The sequence below is a fragment of the Entamoeba invadens genome, assembly GCF_000330505.1.
Source record: "Entamoeba invadens IP1 unplaced genomic scaffold scaff_1105074726553, whole genome shotgun sequence".
NCBI lineage: Eukaryota > Evosea > Mastigamoebida > Endamoebidae > Entamoeba > Entamoeba invadens.
This window is the reverse complement of record NW_004440250.1, coordinates 48919-52797: the sequence shown is the minus strand read 5'-3', so window position 1 is coordinate 52797 and position 3879 is coordinate 48919. Positions and strand designations below refer to the sequence as shown.

The 3879-nt window shown below is 29.7% G+C and overlaps 2 protein-coding genes across 2 annotated transcripts; one reads left to right on the top strand and one right to left on the bottom strand.

The window, feature by feature from the left end:
• Positions 1-612: 612 nt before the first annotated feature.
• Positions 613-2208, bottom strand: EIN_330800 (hypothetical protein; the record flags this gene model as incomplete). Its single annotated transcript, XM_004255489.1, has 1 exon — positions 613-2208. One exon carries the CDS (start codon positions 2206-2208, stop codon positions 613-615), a length of 1596 nt encoding a protein of 531 aa, XP_004255537.1.
• Positions 2209-3298: 1090 nt separating this feature from the next.
• EIN_330790 (hypothetical protein) lies at positions 3299-3876 on the top strand (the record flags this gene model as incomplete). Its single annotated transcript, XM_004255488.1, has 2 exons — positions 3299-3783; positions 3825-3876. 2 exons carry the CDS (start codon positions 3299-3301, stop codon positions 3874-3876), a joined length of 537 nt encoding a protein of 178 aa, XP_004255536.1.
• Between the last annotated feature and the right edge of the window lie 3 nt (positions 3877-3879).

The following is a 3879-nucleotide window of genomic DNA, read 5'->3' as shown; positions in this document are numbered from 1 at the left end:
TAACACTCTTACCATTTTTATTAACAGATATAATAAATATTTTATTTATTTAAAAGTGTTTGTATGTTTATTTTGTATTATTTGTGTAATTATATTTGTATAATATAATCAAAACACACAATTTAACACACTTTAGATTTAGTTTAATTTTAAATAATAATAGTAAATAATAAATAAACAATAGTTTGAAAAAAACACAATTATTATTATTTTAAAAACAAAATGAAACTTTGTAATTAAATAAAGATAAGAATAATAATTATTTTCCTCGTGCTTGTTTTAATTTTTCAAAAATACGATGATTATAAGGTTTTTTTCTTTTATTATTGCCAACCTTTTGTAATTTGTTTTCTTCAATCAACTTTCTGGGTTTTTTTTCTTCAATAATTTTTTTTGATAACTTTGATTTACGTTTTTCAAAACTTTTTAATTCACATACCATATCTGTCACTTTCTCTTCTTGTTCTTTTTCTCGGAATAATTGGGTTTTGGAAACTTGTGTTTGTATTTCACGAGTGTGCTTTGAGATTGAACCTGATTCATTGCATTTAAGGTGAGAACACATTTCGTTGATTTCTTGGATAGAAGAAAAATCACTTTCTGTTGCCAAATTTAATGGTACAACACCGAATCATGTAGTTCTGAACCTTCTTCATCAAACACACACTGTTCTTGTTCTTCAATTAATGCCTCAATTTCCAATTTCATCTTCTTAGAACGAGTAATCGTATTAAATGAATTGTTTGCCCGTGCGCACTTGATTTGGAGATTGTACTTAATGTACAGAATTGATATCGCATCCAAATATCTCAACGGGTTTTCAAACAATCCTTTATTATAGTTTTCCATGGCAACACTAATGTTTGACTGCAATTCTTTCATGTTGGTTTTATATCTTTTAAACACAGTTCCTATATTAAGTTCCCCCCATTCTTTTTTTGTTTTGTTTTCAATTTTTCTTAAAAAGTCGATTAAAACGAACAATTTTGGATGCGCGACAGTAATAAGATAACCAACTCCACTATGAAAACCTTCAGAGAAATTATTAGTACGGTTTTGTTCACAAAACTGACACCAGTTCGAACAATCAATTTTTTCCAACCAAAATCTCTTGTAATAAATAAGCAATTCTTGAAATTTGGTTTTGATGTTTTCTGGTACACCATACTGTTCAGATAATGACATTTCTTCAAAGTATTTTTCAAATGTACTGTTAATTTCACTTTGTGGTAAAAATGGTATTGAAAACAATCGTCGCACCCATGTGTGAAGAACGGAATTGATTTGGTATTGTGTTGATAAACCAACCTTGCCGAGCATTCTGTACACCGCCTGATTGAGGTGAAACAAACAAATTTTGATTTCGCATTTGAAAACCGACCGAAATGCAGACATTGCAGCAATTTGACAATCGGTATGGGCAACTAAAAGAGAAGGAAAAAACGTGGAAATTTTTGAAAATGCAAATGTAAACGTATCTGTTTTTTCATTTGGTAAAAGAAAAAACACAACAGGAAACACATGATCTTCAACAAGTGAATGTATAGTATATACACAATTAACATCACTTGGAGTAATCCGGTATGTTCCATCTGCGAAAATTTCTTTTGAATGAAAAGCAATGTGCTGTTGATGTGCAGAAGAAAAGATAATGATACGGGGCATGTTTGGGTCTTCGTCAATTGAATCATAATAAAGGAAATTGTTGTTTTCGTTCACTTCAGATTTCGGTTCAATTGTAAGTTTCAAACAATCAGAAATTTTAGCATTTTGATATATTTCATTTCCCGAACCCAAAAGTCGATCTTGTAGTCTAGAAGCAAATTTTGTACATGCTTCAATTTCCTTTTTAGATGCTTGATCGCAGTCTGGTTGTAAAATAATTTTGTTGACGAGAATTCTAGGATTTTGCGTTTTTTCCAAATTCAATTCTCTTGTTAATATTTCCCTCCTACATCTTGCTCGAAACAACTTTTCGTGATCAAGTGCACATGTGTGAACTCCTTCTACAGTAGACTTCTTTGTTGTATTGTCTATTTTGACTAAAACGTGACACCCGTCTCCACTACACTGATAAACAAGTGTTCCATCTTTTGATGTTCTACTGAAAGCATAACATTTTCGCCCTAACGACAGAAGTTGGTGAACTTGTTCGTTTCTTCTTGGCTTGTTTGTATTATCGAAAAAGCGGTATGTTTCTTCTTCCATTTAATTATTAAAATTTTAAAAGTTGGTGATTAAATAATCTAAAATTATAGAATTCGTTTAACCTAAATTATAAATACAAATATAAGTTTTTAAAATTGTTTTATATAATTTTTTGTAAATTTAATTAATTTTGTAAATATTTTCGAGAAAAAAATTATTTTATTTTTTGAAGCAGTTTTGGGATATAAAAATTTTTTATTGTTTCAAATTATTTTCCAATCAAGAATTTGAACCAATGTCTATTTGAACCAAAGTCTATTTGGACCAAAGTCCAGATTCCTTATGAAAGATTTTTATATAAGACAATATTTAATTTTAAAAATAAAAACAAAATCATAATAAAGTTGTAAAATTTTTTTGTATTAAAGTAAGATAGCACAGAACTCTTCCACAATAACGTATCCGTCACCATTGGCATCAACTTTTAATGACTTGTTTAACAACTTGTTCACATCCAACCTTCTTCAAGAAAACAGCTACTTCATTTTTATCAAACTTTCCAATTTTATCGGCGTTCATTAACATGTAAAAAACTTTAAGACCAACTTTGGAATCAGCCAGATCAATACAAATAATAGCTGGATAAAACTCGGTAAACTTTGGAAGGTCAATAATTCCGTCGTTGTCAACATCAACAGCCTTTATTATCAACTGAACAAGTTTCTCGTTCTTGATTTCCTTCTTAACAACAATTACAGCTTCAACTTCTTCCTATTGGAGTTTACCGTTGTTGTTAGTATCGATAGCCTTGAATGCAGCTTCAGTAAATGAGATGATTGAACAGAAACAAAAGTGATAACTTTTAAAAATTGATTGTATTTTAATTTTGTAAAAAAATAAAAATTCGGGTTATAAAATAAATATGTGGAGAACAAATAAATTAATAAACATTCTGTACTATGAGTAAAATTTTCAATTTTTTGATTATGATAAATCTTGTTTTATTTTTTTGATAATTTTTAATTAAATATTGAAATAAATAACGAAAAGTAGTTTTGAAAACAAAAATAGTGAATTAGGGTTTGTCTTAAACTTCCATACAATTACCTTCGTTATCAACTTAATAAATTTATTGATTTAAATATTGCAAATGAATCCATTTCAACAACTTTTTATCATATTATTTATACAACTTGTTTCTTCGAATTGTGTGATTGAATACGACCAAGTAAGCAACTGCGTATACACTTCATCTCCACTTGAGTGTAGTGGGGACATCACAATTCCTTCTCATTGCCATTGTGTCAAGGAGAAGGGTTTCCAAAAATCGAAAATTTCAACAATCACATTTTTATCAACAGATCCGGTGGAAGTCAACAAGTATGCCTTTGACACGAGTGACTTGACCAAATTTGTATCGACAAAAATATCAATTATTGGTGAATATGCTTTTCAAAAGTGCTATTTTTTAAGTGAAATTTCGAACATAAAAACAGTCACTTCCATTGGACAATATGCCTTTTTGAAGTGCTTTTTACTCACAAAGTTTGAGTTTTCGGATGACTTGCATGATGTTGGCAACTACGCGTTTGCTGGTGCTGCGCTCAAGAAGGCGAAGTTATCAAAACTTACTACGTATGGATACAGTGTCTTTAAAGACAATATATTTCTGGAAGAGGTGGATATGAATGGCATACGAACACTTCCAGACTCCATCTTTTCTGGTGATTT